Consider the following 17,022-nt stretch of genomic DNA (forward strand, 5'->3'; position numbering starts at 1 on the left):
AAATTGTAAGTCAAAAGGTTAACCTGAAGCTACCAGTTAAAAAAATATAATGATATTACTGTATCTGCTCCTGCTCTCTTCAATTTCTTTCTAATTGATGCAATAACAAAACCAAATTATCATAAGAAGATAAATACCCTTCTTAAATTTCATGAATAATTATATAGTATAGTAGAGGCAGTTGCCGGTTATCAGTGATCCGGTGTTATGGTGCTTGTCTAGCACCGAAAATGTGTCAATTTTTGGTTATTGGCGCTGATACGTATGTAACAGAGGTGACATTAACCGGGTATTGGCACCATAAATTATGTATTACAGGTTTTAATTGGACTTAATTTTTTTTTTTTACTACGGTTAGATAAAATTATTCCATTTCCTAAACATTGAAAATATTTCCTTTTATTTTTGTCTTTGATTCTTTTGAAATGTCTATGTTCTGTGTTTAATGTTTTGTGCTGTTTTTGCTTTTAGTGGTTTTCCACATTTTTCTGTGTACATATTTACATATTTGTGTATTCACATTTTGTTTGAATCCCTTAGGTATTTCTTATTCATTTATTTAATTTAACACTTGTGAATTAATTTGCATCTACTTCAACTTCTGTTCAAATATTACCTATTGCTTAACAATTTGAATTCTACTTGAATAATTTAATTTCTAGATTAATTAATTTTCTTGATAAATTAATTCTGATTTAATTTTGTGTAATGATTGATTCAAGAGTTAATTAAACTTTTTTTAGATTTCAAGTAAAAGTAAATTTCCCTAAGATTGTTAATTTCATGTATAATTTTTGAATTTACAAAAAAAATTTTGAATTTAAATTTTTATAAGTTTCCTTTAATGATCCACCAGTAAATCTTAATTTTATTTAGGTATAAATATAATGGTATTGTGGTGTTTTCCTTCAATTTCATTGAAATGAGTTAGAACCAGGGAAATACTTTGGAAACTTGATGGAGTGATGCCCTTTAACTGAATTAATTTTTACAAAAGTTTACCTCACACCTGTTTTAATGAACTTAGTCTGATTTCTTACATGATTAATAAGTTTTATAAGGGATCACTGTTAACTTTAGAGTATTCGGTCATATCCTATCTGTGATGAAAGTTCAGGTGTCTGGCTGTTGTGAGGTAATTATTTTTGATTGGTAAGTGTATTAACATGTTATTGTCATGATACAATAAAGTTTTATGCATACTTACCTGGCAGATATATACGGTTAATGGCCCACCCGACCTCCCCTCAGGAGACAGGTGGAAGAGAAAATCTGTCTTAGAAAACGGGAATGATTCCTATTCCCGCCACCAGCGGCGGGGCGGTAGATCACCTGACCTACCTGTAGAGTGTGCCGCGAAATTCGAATTTCTATCGGGGACGACGGAGTCTATAGCTAAGTATATATCTGCCAGGTAAGTATGCATAAAACTTTATTGTATCATGACAATAACATTTTTATGCATTCAACTTACCTGTCAGCAGGGCCCGTGAGAGGGGGGTGAAGCTGGTTTCTTTACACCAGGGCCCGGTCTCAAAGGGGGCCCGGCCTCAAAGGGGGCCAGTCACCCGACCAGGAGGGAAAAAAATGGGAGAGCAAATGGAGAGAGAGAGAGAGAGAGAGATAGAGAGAATACTAATATGCAAAACACACCATAAACATATGTATATATATAATAGAAGTTTCTACAGTTTATCAGTAAAATAATAGTTGTTGAAAAACTTCTTCTAAATAATCTTAAGCCTGGAGTGACACCACGTAATTACGTAAATGAATGCAGCTCAGCTGTGTTGGAATATAAGCGATGTCAACTCTACGTCTCGCTCAGTCACCATCATTCTGATTGCCTGGCAGGATGTACATCGTCTTTCTCATTCCTTGGCAAATATTTCAGTAAGTTACAGAACTTACAGCAGTGGTTCCCAAACTGGGGGAAATGGTATGGACCGTATAGTGTTATGTGCATTGTTTATTTACACCAGTTTGTTTATGATAGTTTATCCATATTTTCCTTTAAAATATATGCAGACAGTCACACCTGGTTGTTTTTCATAATTTTCTTGGGGGAGGGGAGGAGGAGGCTTACATCGCATGGTTCTTACCCTTTAGCTGGATAATGCCTAAATAGGCGGTTATACCTACAGGTCTATAGCTTATAGGCTTGCCGCTTGCTTTGCTCACCAAATAGTCTGCTTCAAAGAAAAAATTCCAAAGTCGATTTTTGAGTCCAAGTCCATCCCTGTTAAATGAAATGAAATTGTTCAATAACAACATGTACATTTTTTAAACAAATTGACCAAAACTGTTGAGTATGTACCATGTAATGGTGTAAGTGTCATAATGTCATTATCACCATTGTGCTTTAGCCTTTAGGGTAAAAGTTTTTTTTCCTCTTCTTTCAGACTGCATAATGTATTCTCACAAATCAGGTGCACAGAAGCGGAAAGAAAAACAGGCTAGGGAAGAGGCTGTTTCAAAGTGTGCAAGAACATTATTTGAAGTGGGTGTTAAGAAAATAGACACAATAGACACTAATGTAGAAGAACAGAATATCTTGCCCTCATCCTCAGAGTCAGACCCCTCAACTTCACAGTCATTAGTCCAGGATGCCCAACAGGAAGCCGAATCCGATGTAATAAATGCAGAACCCAAAGACACTGAACAACAAAGAGATATAGGTTTGATCCCTAATAGGCCATCTCGAGTGCAGATTGAAGATTTTGTTAGACAGGGCCCTCAGCCAATACCAAGTCAAATTGCTTCAGATGATAAGGGTAACAGTTTCCCTTATACAGTTTTGAAAGTTCAGAGACCAAATGGTGAAACTGGAAAACGAGATTGGCTAGTGTATAGTCAGCGTAAAAGAGCACTTTTTTTGTTTTCCTTGTCGACTGTTTATTGCAGGATGTACAAAAACACCTTCAAATTTGGCTTCATGTGGCATTGGAAAACAATCGTCATGGAAAAAACTTTATAACCGCATTCCGGAACATGAGCATACAAACTACCACAAACAGTGTTATCTAGACTGGCGTCAGTTAGAAGCACGTTTGAAAGAGGAATCTGGAATTGATGATCAGTTACAGAGATCAATTCAGTCTGAGAAAAGTAAATGGAAGCTAATTCTAAAACGAATCTTGGATGTTGTACTGACTTTAGGAGAGCGAGGCCTTTCATTTCAAGGAGAGTCTAGCATGATAGGTGATACAAATAACGGAAATTTTCTTGGTATAATTGAGCTGCTTTCTCGTTATGATGCCATTCTTCAAGATCATGTAGTATCTAAAGTGAGAGAAGCTCAGAAGGATGGGAAGCGTCTTCAGGCTCATTATCTTTCCTATTCGTCACAAAATGAATTCATTCAATGATGTGCCGAAAAGGTTAAAAAAGACTGTATTCTTAATGAGCGTGATCAGGCCAAATATTATTCAATAATGGTTGATGCTACCCCGGATATGTCACATACTGAACAAAGTACATTCATCCTGAGATACCTAACTTGTGATGAATGTGGTAAATACCTGATACAAGAGAGATTTCTTTCATTTATTGATGACAGTAAGAAGACAGGGGCAGACATTTCAGAGATGATATTAAAATTTCTTAGTGATTCTCATATTCCTTTTGAAGATTGCAGAGGTCAGGGATATCGACAATGGTAGTAATATGTCAGGTGAGTACAATGGAGTCCAGAGCCCTCTTAAAAGAAGAATCCTCTCTGCTTGTTCTCACCTTGTGGCTGTCATTCCTTAAACTTGTGTGGTTCTGATGCTGCTGCTTGTTGCAAAGAGGTAGTAACATTTTTTGGGATGGTACAGACAGTATATAATATTTGCTCGAGCAGTCCCAAACGCTGGGAGATACTTAAGAGTCACATTGCGGCATCTCTTCACGGTTTATCTGGAACTCGGTGGACAGATAGAGTAGCTAGTGTCAGGCCCTTTGCACACCATTTACCTGGTATTCTCGCTTCACTTAAAGAAATATCCCAACTGAAGAGTTTAACAGCTAAACTAAAGTAGATGTGGCAGCCGCTATTAAGTATGTGTCTTCTTTTGAATGTATTTTGATGGCTGCTTTTTGGTTCAAGTTATTGAATTCAATAGATCAGAGAAATCAGGTGATTCAAGCTCAGTCTTCTACTGTAGATATTGAAGTAAAAAACATAGAGGACTTGGAAACTGAATTGCAGTCTCTCAAAAAGTGGCATTTAATTTATGATGAAGCCAAAGTTGTTGCAGTTGCCATGAACATTGACCCAGTATTTAGAGTCACTCGGAAAGGAAAAAGAAAATCCTTTTTTGATACTCCGACTCTGATGATGATAAGGTATCAGGTGAAGATTCACTTATACAGACAGACGAACATAGTTTGAAGAAGAAAGTGTTTTTAAGGCTATTGACACAGTATGTGAGAGACTAAACAAGCGTTACCAGGCCATCTTCCAGATTAACAAACTATTTGGGTTTCTGTGGTCATATCTTGATATGACTGATGAAGTGATAGTAAATGATTCTAAAAACTTTAGCACTGAGTATAGCAAAGACATCTCTAGTGACAAGCTAACTGAGGAAAGAAATTCTGTACCTTAAGAATATACATAAAGCCAATTTAGATGACAACTCTCTCTCTCCACTTCTGCTTCTTAATAAGATCACAAAATTAAAACTACAAGATTTGTTTCCAAATATATGCATAGCCTTGAGAATTTTCTTGACGTGCCAGTCACAGTTGCCTCTGCAGAAAGATCCTTTAGCGAATTAAAGTTGATTAAGAATCACTTAAGAAGCACAATGGGACAAGAGAGATTATCATCACTAAGTCTTTTAAGCATTGAAAGTGATTTGGCACGAAAGATTGATTTTGATGATTTAATTGAGTGTTTTGCTGCTAGAAAAGCAAGGAAAGGAGTATTTCTTTAATAATTATACATGTATACTTGTATGAAACAGTCACATTTATGATTTATTTAATATAGGGAAATTTGAATTTCAAATTCATCAAAACTTTATTATGCATGATAATTATACACAACATGCAACAGGCCAACAGTGACTTACTGCACAATGCCACTTTAATGAGTTTCATGAGTAAGTTTTGTTTATCTCAAATTATACGTAATGTAATAACAAAATAAGTTGTTAACTGCAAGTCATAAATAAAGCTCCAATACGGCAAGATGAACAGAATTTACATCCTACCAGTGAACATTTATGGCTTTAAATTGGCTCTTAAAATTGGTCAAATTCTATAATCCTGATCCCCCCAGCTGGATGGGCTCACTTCGCTCGCCAAATGGTAGGGGCCCAATGACACTCACAGTACCAGGGCCCAGTGATGGCTCTCCCTGGCCCTGCCTGTCAGATATATACTTAGCTGATTGGCACCTTTGGCGGAGGGTAAGAGACGGCTAATTTACTGAAATAGACAGGAAACAACATATGTTGTAGGTAATAAAAATAAAAAACCTTGATTCCTACCTGTGTTAGCGAAAGACTTCATGGCTACTGCCTAGGAGCCTGTATCGCTTCAAGAGCCTCAGCGAGGTAGTGACCTCATGCTTAGAGTTCTTGATGGTCTGTTACAGGGGTCTTACCCACTTACGCGACAGAACCTTAGGATCTTTATCAATGGGGTCCTATCCACTTACATGACAAAACACCTTGCCTATTGGCATAATCATAGAGCACGACACTAATCCCGATCACCTGATCCTAATTGGGGTTAGTACTAAGATTGAAAGGAGTCATCCCCGAACATCCTTTCAAGCAACCCACAACTCAACAACAATATTACAAATAATCATTAAAAACATAAAACAAAATTAAGGATCAGCGTCTGCTCCATTTCCCAGCATAGTATCCGCTGATACATAAGGTCTAAGAGAAAAACATTTATCGTATGTTACTTTAACATCCTTTAAATAGTGGGATGCAAATACTGAATTGCACCTCCAATAAGTTGCTGCTAAAATGTTTCTCATGGACATATTCTTAGTGAAAGAAAGGGAAGTTGCCACAGCCCGGACTTCGCGAGCTTTTACTCTCAGCAGCTTTAAAGAGTTCTCTTGGCAATTCCTGTGAGCTTCGGTAATCACATTTCTGACAAAGAACGCCAGTGCGTTCTTTAGACATAGGTCTTTTGGGGTTTTCTTACCGAACACCAAAGACTTTGTCGACATCCTGAAGCTGTGTCTTCTTTTTTAAATAGAATTTTAAGGTCCTAACTGGGCAAAGGGACCGATCCAACTCTCTACCTACTAGAGAAGAGAGTCCCTTGACTTCAAAACTTCTAGGCCAAGGATTAGAAGGGTTTTCATTCTTTGCTAGGAATAGATCCTGGAAAGAAATAACAGCCGAGTCTTTTTTAAATCCCACCCGAGAGTCCAAAGCATGTAATTCACTGATCCTCTTAGCAGTTGCGAGGGCCAACAGGAATATGCATTTACTAGTAAGATCTCTGAATGAGATTTTATCTGGAGGTTTGAACCTGTCCGAAATCAAGAATTTTAGGACTACGTCAAGGTTCCAACTCGGGGGAATAGAAGATCTCAATTTAGTAGTCTCGAAAGACCTGATGAGATCATGAAGATCCTTATTATTTTCCAGATTCAGTCCTATGTTTCTAAAAACAGCTGAGAGCATGCTCTTATATCCCTTGATAGTAGATACGGCCAATTTGGACTCTTCTCTTAAGAAGAGGAGAAAATCCGCGATTTCGGTCACAGAGGTATTGGAAGAGGACAGCTTCTTCGACCTACACTTCGATTGGTAGACCCGCAAGGTAGAGGCTCTCCGGGCTCTAGCAATTGCAGTTGCCACTTTCTTTGAAAAGCCTCTCGCTCTGACCAGTCTTTCGATAGTCGAAAGGCAGTCAGGGAGAGACTTTGGATGTTTTTGTGGAACCTCTCGAAGTGGGGTTGTCTGAGCAGATCTGCCCTGTTTGTTAGAGATCTGGGGAAGTCCACCGTCCATTCCAGTACCTCTGTGAACCAGTTTCGGGAAGGCCAGAAGGGAGCAATTAGAATTAAGTCTTGTTCCCTCCGATGCCACAAACTTTCTTAGTACTTCCCCCAGCAATTTGAATGGGGGAAAGGCGTAGGCGTCTATGCCTGACCAATCCATGAGGAAAGCATTGATCGCCGTGGCTCTGGGATCTTCTTCCAGAGAGCAGAAGTTGTCTATCTTCCTGGAGAGGAACGTGGCAAACAGGTCGATCTGGGGTCTTCCCCAGAGGGACCACATTTGTCTGCAGACTTCTGAGTGGAGCATCCACTCTGTCGGGAATACCTGGTTCTTTCTGCTCAACCTGTCTGCCCTTAGGTTTTTTACCCCTTGAACAAACCTTGTCCACAGAATTATGCCCCGTTCCTCTGTCCAGGTTAATAGATCTCTCGCTATTTCGTACAATGAGAAAGAGTGCGTGCCCCCTTGATTCCGGATGTAAGCCAGAGCTGTGGTATTGTCGGAATTGACTTGAACTACCACTCCTCTGACTTCCGCTTCGAAGTATTCCAGGGCTAGATGAATCGCCAGGAGTTCCTTCGCATTGATATGCAGTGTAGCCTGTTCTTTGGTCCAGGTACCCGCCACTTCCTTTGGACCCAGTGTTGCTCCCCAACCTGTTTCCGAGGCATCGAAAAACAACACTCGGTGAGGGTTCCGAATCAAGAGGGACACCCCTTCGTTGTTTGTTAATGGGGTTAACCACCTCTTCAGGTTGGATTTTATCCCCTGTTGAATGGGAAAACAGTCTGACAAGTCTCCTGTCTTTTGACTCCACATTTTTCTGAGATAAAACTGCAGAGGTCTGAGATTTAATCTCCCTAGGGAAATGAACTGCTCTAACGAGGAAAGGGTGCCCAGCAGACTGAGCCATTCCCTCGCCGAGGTCCGTTCTTTCCCTAGGAAGTTTGAGATTTTTTCTAAGCCTTGAGCAATTCTCTCTTGTGATGGAAACGCTTGAAAACCCCGAGAATCCATCTGTATCCCCAGATAGACTATGTTCTGTCTGGGGATCAATTGTGATTTCTCGAGGTTCACGAGTAGTCCCAGAGATTTTGTCAAATCCAAAGTCTTCTCCAAGTCCTTCAAGCACTGAAGTTCCGATTTTGCTCTTATGTATTAGCCAATCGTCTAGATAAAGGGATACATTTATCCCTTCTAGATGTAGCCATCTCGCAACATTTGTCATTAGTCTCGTGAACACTTGAGGGGCCGTAGACAGGCCGAAGCATAGGGCTCTGAATTGGAATAATTTTCCCTGCATCATGAATCGGAGATATTTCTTCGATGATGGATGCAGGGGGACATGAAAGTAAGCATCCTGTAGATCTAAGGAGACCATCCAATCTCCTGGACGAAGAGCCGCAAGAACCGATTTCGATGTTTCCATAGAGAACTTTGTGTTCTCTACAAATCGGTTCAATGCGCTCACATCCAGGACAGGTCTCCACCCTCCCGAGGATTTCGGAACCAGAAAAAGATGGTTGTAGAATCCTCGGGAATGCGGATCCCGAACCAATTCGATGGCCTCCTTTTGCAACATCTGTTCTATCAGTTGCAATAATGCTTCTTTCTTGGCAGGGTCCCTGTATTGGGCTGACAGTTCCCTCGGGATCGTTGTCAAGGGAGGCCTGTCTCGAAAGGGGATCATATATCCCTTCGTTACCACTGAAAGGGACCATCTTTCTGCCTCTCTCAGAGTCCATTCTTCGGAAAATTTCCGAAGTCTGGCTCCTACCGGTGCTTGAAGGACTGGTGTCTCATTTTGTTTTCTTGATAGGTCTGAAGGAAGACCTACCTCTCTTCTGTATTCCTCTCTTCTTAAAGGAGGGTCTGGAAGAGGAGTTCCCTCGAAAGGGCTGTTGAGGAGTACGATTCTCTCTCTTTACAGGAACCGAAGTCCTTGATTTCTTTGCAGATTGGGCCAAGAGATCTTGCGTGGCCTTTTCTGTCAAAGAATGAGATATGTCCTTCACTAGTTATGCAGGAAACAATTGGTCCGAAAGAGGAGCATAAAGAAGAGATGACCTCTGAATAGGAGTAACTGCTTTCATCAGAAAGGAACTAAATAAGACTCTCTTCTTCAGAATTCCAGTTCCAAAAAGCGAGGCCACCTCTCCTGATCCATCTTGAACCGCTTTGTCCATGCAGGACAGTACACTATAAAGGACTTTTGGGCTAAGAGATTCATTCTCTTGAGTCTTCTTGGCCAACACCCCAAGGGACCAGTCTAAGAAGTTAAAAACTTCTAAGACATTAAACAATCCCTTGAGGAGATGGTCCATCTCAGAAGTCCCCCATGTAATCTTTGCCGATGACAAGGCTTGTCTCCTTGAAGAATCCACCAGATTCAAAAAATCTGCTTCGGCAGTGGTAGGGAGAGCTAGACCCAGTGATTCGCCCGTCTCGTAGCAGATTCCCTTCTTTCCTGATAGTTTGGAAGGAGGGCAGGCAAAGACTGTCTTCTCCGCCTTCTCCTTGGATTTAAACCAATTTCCTACGAATCGGAGAGCCTTATTCATGGAAATGGTTGGCTTCATCTTAATGAAAGATGATGCCTTCAAGACCTTAGTACTTGTAAACAAAGACCTCGGAGAAGGAGGGGCAGTAGGGCTTAAAGAGTCCCCAAACTCTTGAAGTAAGAGAGCTGCCAGAGTCTTGTAATCTGACAAGCCTGGAGCCGAGTGATCTTCCGAGTCCGAAACTTCTTCCAAATCCAATTCCGAAGAGGATTGTTTATTTTCAATAGGAGACGGGTCTCTTGCAACATCTGCCCCACTCTCGCAAGAACGACGACCGCCTGTGCGGCAACTTGCGTCCCTACGAGAGATAGGTTGATCCTGCAACACGACCTTATCCTTCTCCTGGCAAGAGCGACGGCCGCCTGTGCGGCACCTTTCTCTCCTGTCAGAGGAAGGATGTCCTCTCCTATCGCTTTCCACGGAGCCACCCATATCCTGACAAGGGCTACGGCCGCCTGTGCGGCACCTAGAGTCCCTGTCAGGTAAAGGCTTATCCTTCCGAAAGCTAGACAAATCCTCCTGGCTTAACTGTCTTTTGGAAGAAGTCCGTACCTTCTGGCGCCTGGATGGCGCTTCTGGCTCATTGCGCTCGGTTGGTGCTTGTGGCTCATTGCGCCAGGTTGGCGCTCGTGGCTCCTTGCGCCAGACTGGCGCTTCTGGCGCATTTCGGCAGGGTGGCGCTTCTGGCGCATTGCGCCAGGCTGGCGCTTCTGGCGCATCTGACGCTTCTGGCGCTTCTGGCTCATATGGAGCTTCTAGCGCATCTGGCGCATTCTTCATACTCATCCGAGTAGAATCCGCAACTTTTACGTTCGATTCTTCTTTCCTTCCCTTTGTTCTCTTTATCGGAAGGAAAGAGTCCTTTTTTCTGGGAGTCTCCTTCGTAAAAACTCCTACTAAAGCGGAGTGAAGGAGGTCTAGAAGAAGAAGGGGACTCCGATTTGCGTTTTGGAATTAATTTGCTTTTCTTCCTTTCACATGGAGATCCATCGGAGAAAAGCTCAGGGCTTGAATTCAAAGTTGGAGCCTTCCAACTCCTTTTTAAGGGGCGTGACAGTTCATCAGAGCTCCAGCCCCTTACATTAGGTGAAGAATCTGAAGACGAAAAACTGTTTTAGGATGCTTTTTCGGTAGCGATCCTTGGCAGTTCGGGTCGTCACAGAATCTGCCGAGGGGACGCCTGATCGGTGGGGATTCTCCATAACCTCCGTAAGGCTTTTGACATTCCTTCTCCTCTCGGCCTGTGAGCTTGGAAGAGGTCTAGGCCTGGGAGCGAGATGAAGCCGATCAGACGCACCCTCCACTGCACTAGGGACACTTAAATCACTATCACTGTGCTTACCTTGTAACGTTAGCATTTGACGTTCCATCCTTTGCAGTGCAGCTTTAAGATCTGCAATTTCTGTTGCTGGATTTGCAGTCTTAGTACAAGAGGAAGAAGATACAGGTTTAGGGTTAGGTGTTAATTTAATTGACTTGTTAGAACGAGACCTACTTACGCTTCTGGAGGAAGCCTTCCTAGCCCTATCCATATCCAATTTCCTTAAATAGGAATTTAAATTCTTCCATTCTTCCTCATTCAAACCTACACATTCATCACAGGTGTTAGATATTGAGCATTCATTCATTCTACACCCCTTACAAACTGTGTGAGGATCTACCGAAGCTTTCGGTAGCCTCACCATGCATCCCTCATTTACACACTGTCTTCTAACTGTAAAGCTAGAATCTGACATTGTGAGAAAAATCCAAAAACCAAGTCCAAATAACAGTCCACGAAAGAGTATGCCAAACCAAGGATCCAATACGTCACCAAAATAACCGGCTTAGAAAATCAATAGCGATGAAAAAACACGAAAATCAAATCAGGAGTAACAACAACAATGTTGCTGTCACGGCCGATAGAGAAAATCTGTCTTAGAAAACGGGAATGATTCCTATTCCCGCCACCAGCGGCGGGGCGGTAGATCACCTGACCTACCTGTAGAGTGTGCCGCGAAATTCGAATTTCTATCGGGGACGACGGAGTCTATAGCTAAGTATATATCTGACAGGTAAGTTGAATGCATAAAACAGATATTTGGCTGCCTCGTCACACAATCAACTATGAGAGAGCAATTTGGAAAGTCTTGCCTGAGGTTTTGCCTAAAGCCAAGGTCAAGGGATGCGTATTCCATTGGACACAGGCTAGAGAGCTGTTGCAATTCATGGGTTTGCATAATTCAGTAATATCTCAAACACACTATCACAATAATTCACAAAGTGAAAAGGAAAAATCTCACCAGTATTAAAAAAGAAATCAGTGATCACAGTCAAGTAGAGCGCGGTGAAGAACAAGTGTACTATCCACATCGATGGCCGAAAGCAAATTGGAATGTTTATGTCTGGTCAGAGGGACTACTAATGACCAGACCGGTAGTTAACTACTGAAATTCCTTGTTTAAATATTTCAGTGGCTATGTCCAGGCTACACCTTCAGTAATTCCTATCGTAAAGGACCAAGGGTTTGTATATCGCGTAGGAACAAATACTTCTTAAGGTCTTTAAAGCACTAAAATATGGTGAACCAACATACCTATCTGAGAAACTGCTTAATCTTCTTTAGACCTGAAATGAATATTGAGATCAGACATGCAAGTGAAGCATAGGCAGGATCTGCCCATTTCGTCACCAGGCCGATTCATCACCTTTTTTTCACACCGTTTCGTCACCACATAAAAATATTAAAATGCAACAATATAAAAATGTTGGTCAAATTGACTTATAAAATAGTTGTTTTGAAAGACAAAAACAGTGTATCAGTTTATCAGTTTAACCGTTTATTACGTTTGTCTTACACTGTAGCATAATTTCAGTGGAACGCTAAACCCATAAAAAACCTGTAGTGAACGCCCTACGAAATTTAATATTAAAATTCCCTGGCAGACATGTACACTGCTTGCAATGGAAAAAACTGTTGGCAACTTTTCAAGAATATGGTCGTGATGATAGATTTCTCCTCATAGGCATCCCACAACTTCCAGAGATTGACTTGCTTATAATGGTTTCCCTTTCTTGTTCATGATTTTAAGGCATGCTCAGCAACTAACTGTAATTGTAAGTTAACCATTATGGATTTCCTGTGAAGAACACTGCACCAACACTCGTTATGCCCTTCCTCCCTCCCTACCCACTTCCCTTCCTTCTAATTAATTGTATGTAATTAACTGTATTATAAAAGTTGTTTTGGAGGGCAAGAGCAATTTATCAGTTTAACAGTTTATTATATTTTTCTTACTTACAATGTAGCAATTTCAGCAGAACACTAAATGCATAAAAATACCATAGTGAACGCCCTAATTAGTGAATATCGACATAAAACACAAGAAAGAGAGATAAAATATAAGGTTGGAGGTGTATTATCACAGTCTAATGAAAGTGGGATTAATGGTGATGAAACAGATTTCACAATGGAGTATTTCTGGTGACGAAATGGGTTTTTGGTGATGAATGGGGTAGGTGACGGACTGCATTGGTGATGAAATGGGGTGTATCCGCACAGACTAGCTATAGGCTACCTATTTGGGTAAAATTAAAGTTTACATCCGGTCTGTATCTCTGACTACGCACAATATTTTTCTTGCTTGTTATGATGGTTTTTATATGTTTCATACCATGATTGTTTTCAGAAATGCTTAGTTTTCAACTTTGATTAAAGCCGGAGGTAATTTTCCCGAAGCCTCCAGCCAGCATAAAAAAAAAAATTTGCTTTTAGTTTCTTATTTGTGGTAATTCTTATTGTGGTAATTCTAGGCAATTACTCTGCACGAAATGCAAAGAACAGTCCCGCGAATATGAAAGCCATTCAGGATTGGGGCATCCAATGCATTTCACCATGTTTAATACTTACCCTAGGGGTTAATTAAAGTTGACCCCCCAAAAATAATGGTACATTCTTAATAAGCAACCGAAATACTATAGGAAACTCCAATTTCCAGAGAAAGACCCTACGCGGAGTTATTTCCTAGATATACCGGTATTGTCTTCGGCAACACTATCTTTTCCAATTCTCACTACCTCACCATAACCCAACAATGTGGAGACGCTACATTTTTAACGGCCATTTTTTAACATTTCTGCTTTCAGTAAGGGCGTGGAGGAATGGCGTGTACCGCATTATCTGCAAATTGAAAGAATCTTGGCAAGCACGTTATGTTTCAAAAAGAGGAACTGTTACGTTGCACACTTGCCAGTAGCCACTGGGTTTACAGAAAACGAGTGTTGTGACTGAGGAAGGTAGTAATAGAAAACGAGTGACAGTACAAAACAAGAAAACTAACCTGAAAATGTTTCACTATTGGCTGGAGGCTTCTGGAAAATGACCTTTGACATTAATCAATGTCAAAACTAAGCATTTCTGAAAACAATCATGGTATGAAACATGTAAAAATCAAAATTTTTGAAAGTAAATTCTATTTTTCCTAACTATACAGACCTGAGGTCTACATAAGGAATTACTATTCAACGCCACCTAGACCGGTCGTAAGATTTATTAACAAGGAAGTTCGGCAGTAACTGCTTACCCAATGGTCGGGAGTCCTGCCTGACTGGAAGTAAACATACTACTTTGCTTTAGATCCAGGAACAGAGTAAGGGGTGGCATGAGGTGGGACTATATGTAAAGGATCTCAGGTTTATATAGTTAGGAAAAATACAATTTACTTTCAAAAATTGTGATTTGTTCAGACATATTATACAAACCATCGGTCCTTTACATAAGGAAGACTCACTTATTGGTGGGAGGAATCGAACTTGTGAACAGACTGGTGTTTGCCCAACATGGGTTCCCTCCCTAGTCGTAAGAGCAAACGGGGGGAACCTAGCCTCTGTCCAACTGATCGGAGTGTGAACTGCAGGATCAGTGGTCAGACCTCTGGATCATTTCATAAGAGGGAGGTAAGCATACCTCTTATGAATAGCAAGCAAGAACTAATGTCCTAAGTAAGAAGCCACATTTAAAGTATTGGGTTTGTTTCTTACTGCTGTTTCTTTTCCCCCCCTTGCTAGGGAAGGGACGGGTAAACGCTTCTATCCCTAATGAAAAGGATAGAATGGAGCTCGGTTATGTAGCTTACCTGCATCGTCATCCTGTCCAGCGTGGTGACAACCGCTACCCTCTGCCAACAAGGAGAGGGAAGAAAAGAGGAGGAAGAGGAGCCAGTCACACTCTCATTCACTCTCCATTCATGCGATATCACAAGGACGAGATGCTACCTTGTCCTGTAAAGGAGCTGGGTAAGCTACACAACTTGTTGAGCAGTCACCACGGGTCACAAGGAAAAAGTGTCCAAGGACCTGTGGGCAATATCCTGAAGGTAGAAGGAGGTGAAGGTGGTCTGGTTGGACCACACCCCTCCCTTCAGTACCTGTGCCACGGACAAGTTCTTGCGGAATGCAAGGGTTGGACCAATGCCTCTAACTTCGTAGGTTCTTGGACAAAAGGTACTGGTGTTGGCACTCCTCTTGGAGTCATACGCTTTCCTGATTACCTCATGAAGCTAGAAGGAAACAGTGTTCTTGGACACATCTTTCTTGGTCACCCCGGTGCTAACGAAGAGGCGTCGACACTCAGGCCTGAGGTGTCGAGTTTTCTTCAGATAGCGCCGTAGCACCCTCACAGGACAAAGTAGCATCTCTTCGGTATCATTACAGGTGAAGTCCTCTAGGGAGGGGATCGTTTGTTTGTTTGTTTGTTTATATGGTGCTTTTACATCGTTGCATGGAACCAGTGGTTATTCAGCAACGGGACCAATGGCTTTACGTGACTTCCAAACCAAGTCGAGAGTGAACTTCTATCACCAGAAATACACATCTCTCGCTCCCCAATGGAATGGCCGAGAATCGAACCCACAACCACTGAGGTGGGACGCCAACACCATACCAACCACGTCACTGAGGCAGGGAGGGGATCGTGAAGGACTCGAACCTGGCGTCAGGGACCGAAAGGTTCTGAGTCTTTGCTACGAAATCCGGGACGAAATCGAGTATAACCAATCCCCATCCCCTCAAGTGTTTAACATCGAAGGAAAGACCGTGAAGTTCTCCTACTCTCTTCGCCAATGCCAGGGCCAGCAGAAAGACGACAACTCCTGGAGAGGCTCATAAGGTCTACAAGTCAAACTCCTTAAGACAAGAGTCACATCCTATCCCAGGGGCCTGAGTTCCCTGGGTGGGCAAGACCTCTCGAAGCTCCTCATTAGGAGAGATATTTCCATGGAGGAGGAAATATCAACTCCTCGCAGCTTAAGGACTAGGGCCAGGGTGGCTCTGTATCCTTTGACTGCGGAGACAGAGAGGAGCTTCTCTTGGCGAAGAAAGATTAGGAAATCCGCTAACTGCTGAAGAGTGGCTCTGAGCGGAGAGAGAGACCCCATCTACGACACCATCCACAGAAGACAGACCATTTTCCCTGGTATACTGCTCCAGAGCACTGTCTGAGGTATCCAGCCATCTCTGTTGCTGCTCGGCAAGAAAAGTCTCTCGCTCGCAGGACATAGTGGATAACTGCCAGCTGTTAAGACACAGGGAATGTACTGCCTGGTGGTACCGTGCTACATGCAGTTGACACAGCAGGTTGTGCTAAGGGGGAATCTCTTGCGGTGCCTTCGAGAGAAGAGCCAGCAGGTACGAATACCAAATGGCTTGAGGCCTTTTGAGTGCAACCAGAATCATCCGAAGATTGCTGGTGACCAGCACCCTGCTGACCACCTTGCGAATCAGGCAGAACGGGGGAAAGGCGTAGACTACGAGATTGTCCCCTTGGTGTTGGAACGCATACTCTGCAGCTGCCCATGGGTCCAGCACAACTGAGAAGAAAACCTGAAGTGTTCTGGTATGCTGGGTGGCGAACAGATCCACTATTGGGTGCCCCCACAGGTCGAAGAACCTTTCCGCCACGTTTGGGTGAAAAAACCATTTGCTCCCAATCACCTGATTCTGGTGGCTGAGCTTGTCTGCCACTACATTCCTTTTGCCTGGAATGTACCAAGTGAGCTACTGCCCACTCGTGCACCTGCATCGTCAACTGGTGCAACAGGAGGGACACTATGCCCCCCTGTTTGATGTATGTCACTACCGTGTTGTTGTCACTCATCAATACCACTGAGTGTCCCATCAGTCGTTCCCGGAACTCTTGGAGCATGAGAAACGCAGCCTTGAGTTCCAGGAAGTTGATGTGAAGGTGCCTGTTGTGATGGTTCCACACTCCTGCAACCAACAACTCTTCCAGGTGGGTGCCCCAACCCTCGGTCGATGCATCTGAGAACAGAAGCATCTCCAGAGGGGGAGTGCACAGGGGCACTCCTATTAAGAGGTTCCTGTTGTCTAGCCACCAGGCCAGGTCCTCCCTTACTTCCTCCATGAGAAGAACCAGGAAGGATTGTGGATCCCGTGCCTGTGACCAGCACTCCTTTAGTCTCCATTGAAGAGACCGCAGGTGAAGACGCCCGTGAGGGACT

The 17,022-nt window shown here is 42.4% G+C and overlaps 2 protein-coding genes across 2 annotated transcripts in view; one reads left to right on the forward strand and one right to left on the reverse strand.

Annotated features, from left to right (window-relative positions):
* LOC135219224 (dnaJ homolog subfamily C member 17-like) overlaps positions 1-17,022 on the reverse strand; it is a 158,027-nt gene that overhangs the window by 87,060 nt on the left and 53,945 nt on the right. The gene's annotated exons all lie outside the window — the stretch shown is intronic.
* Positions 1,722-4,922, forward strand: LOC135220038 (uncharacterized). Its single transcript, XM_064257369.1, has 6 exons — positions 1,722-1,893; positions 2,403-2,893; positions 3,018-3,287; positions 3,631-3,673; positions 4,107-4,329; positions 4,700-4,922. Exons 2-6 carry the CDS (start codon positions 2,411-2,413, stop codon positions 4,920-4,922), a joined length of 1,242 nt encoding a protein of 413 aa, XP_064113439.1. The 5' UTR covers positions 1,722-1,893; positions 2,403-2,410.

This window comes from Macrobrachium nipponense, chromosome 1 (genome assembly GCF_015104395.2).
Source record: "Macrobrachium nipponense isolate FS-2020 chromosome 1, ASM1510439v2, whole genome shotgun sequence".
NCBI lineage: Eukaryota > Metazoa > Arthropoda > Malacostraca > Decapoda > Palaemonidae > Macrobrachium > Macrobrachium nipponense.